General features: G+C 63.4%; 1 protein-coding gene across 1 annotated transcript in view; it reads left to right on the top strand.

Moving 5' to 3' along the window:
• The window catches only part of EMH_0056270 (nucleoporin, putative), a gene marked incomplete at both ends in the record, with an annotated part of 6,638 nt that overhangs the window by 2,507 nt on the left and 2,350 nt on the right, over positions 1-1,781 (top strand). Inside the window, one exon of the mRNA XM_013497341.1 lies at positions 8-1,779. Coding sequence (XP_013352795.1) covers positions 8-1,779 — 1,772 coding nt within the window. The remainder of the gene's footprint in view (positions 1-7; positions 1,780-1,781) is intronic.

Here is a 1,781-nt window from a genome sequence, read left to right on the forward strand (position 1 = left end):
GCAGCAGCAGCAGCAGCAGCAGCAGCAGCAGTTGCTGCAGCAGCAGCAGCAGCCCTTTCGCCCCTTCAGCGTCGAGGATGGGGCTGTTATGTCTATATGTCATGGGCCCCTAGAGAAGGTTGCTCTGGAGGAGATACGGTGGAACTACTACCAGCAGCACCAACTGGAGGGGGCCTCTTCGGCAGCAGCAGCAGCAGCAACCTTGCTGCAGCAAACACCGGGGGCGGGCTCTTCGGCAAGCCAGCAGCAGCAGGTACCTTTGGTGCAGCAAGTACTGGGGGGGGCCTCTTCGGGGCCTCTCAGAGCAGCAGCAGCGGCGGGGGCCTCCTAGGCAGCAGCAGCAACACTGCTGCTGCTGGGGGCGGTCTCTTTGGTCAGCAGCAGCAGCAGCAGCAGCAGCAGCAGCAGCAAGGTGGAGGCCTCTTTGGGGGCTTTGGTGCTGCAGCCACAGGCACAACGAATACAGGACTTGGTGGTGCAGGCGGGGGCTTGTTCGGCAGCAGCAGCAACACGCAGCAGCAGCAGCAGCAGCAGCAAACGGGGGGAGGTATTCTTGGTGGAGGTCTGTTTGGGGCGAAGCCAGCAGCAGGAGCAGCAGGAACAGGAGCTGCTGCTGGCACGGGTGGTTCTCTGGGTTTGTTCGGCAGCAGCAGCAACAGCAGCAGCAGCAGCAGCGGGATAGGGGGGTCAGGGGGGGGCCTCTTCGGCTCCCTGCGTCCAGCAGGTGCAGCAGGAGGGGGGGCCCTGGGTACTGCTGCAGCAGGAGGCAGCATCTTCGGTGGTGCTGCTGCTGCTGCTGACACAAGCAATGCTGCTGCTGCTGGTTCTTCTCTCTTTGGGGCCCTCAGCAAGCCTGCAGGTGCTGCAGCAGGAGGGGGCCTCTTTGGGGGCCTCGGCTCCAGCAGCAGCACGGGGGGGGGCCTCTTCGGCAGCAGCAGCAGCAGCAACACACAGCAGCAGCAGCAGCAACCAGGGGGACTCTTCGGCCTCGGTGGTTTGGGGGGAACAAACCCGCAGCAGCAGCAGCAACAGCAGCAGCAGCAGCTGCTGCTTTCGCTAGCAGGCAGCTCGGGGGCCTCCACAAGCGGCAGCTTGCTGGCCTTGGGGGGCCTCCTGGGGGCCCCCCAAGTAACAGTACAAATAACTTTATCTGCATCAGGGGGGGGGGGCCCCCAGCTGTCTCACCAGCCTGTCAGCAGCATAGGAGACAGCTGCTGCTGGAGGGGGCCCCCCCTGCCTCTCCCCCAGCTAGGGAGGAGACGCAAGAAGTACGGTGCTGCTGCTGCGGGGGCCCTCCCTCTGCCGCTGACAGCAGCAGCAGCAGCATCAGGGCTTAACGCCTCCTTTGCATTGCCGCAGCAGCTGCTGCTGCAGCAGCAGCAGGTGCTGCCGGTGCTCAACACAACATCTACAGACAGCAGCAGCATCAGCAGCAGCAGCAGCAGACGGAACTGCTGGCTCGCACAAACCATCCATAGATCTCTTGCTGCAGCACAGCAGCAGCAGCAGCAGCAGCGGCAGCAGCTGCTGCCCCTCTCTGGCCGTGACTATGAGCTGCTGCAGCGGATCCAGTTTGTCGATGATGAGCCAGAAGCAGCAGCAGCAGCAGCAGCAGCAGCAGCAAAGGAAGAAGAACAGACGCCTCGTCAGCAGCAGCAACAGACGGAGGGCAAGAAGCTCGCTGAGCAGCAGCAGCAGCAAAAGGACTCGGAGCAGCAGCAGCAGCAACTACAGCTGCAGCTGCAGCAGGGTCAGAAGCAGCGGGAAGGAGGGGAGATCCT

This window comes from Eimeria mitis, genomic scaffold (assembly GCF_000499745.2).
Source record: "Eimeria mitis Houghton genomic scaffold, Emh_scaff2613, whole genome shotgun sequence".
In the NCBI taxonomy this organism is placed as follows: Eukaryota; Apicomplexa; class Conoidasida; order Eucoccidiorida; family Eimeriidae; genus Eimeria; species Eimeria mitis.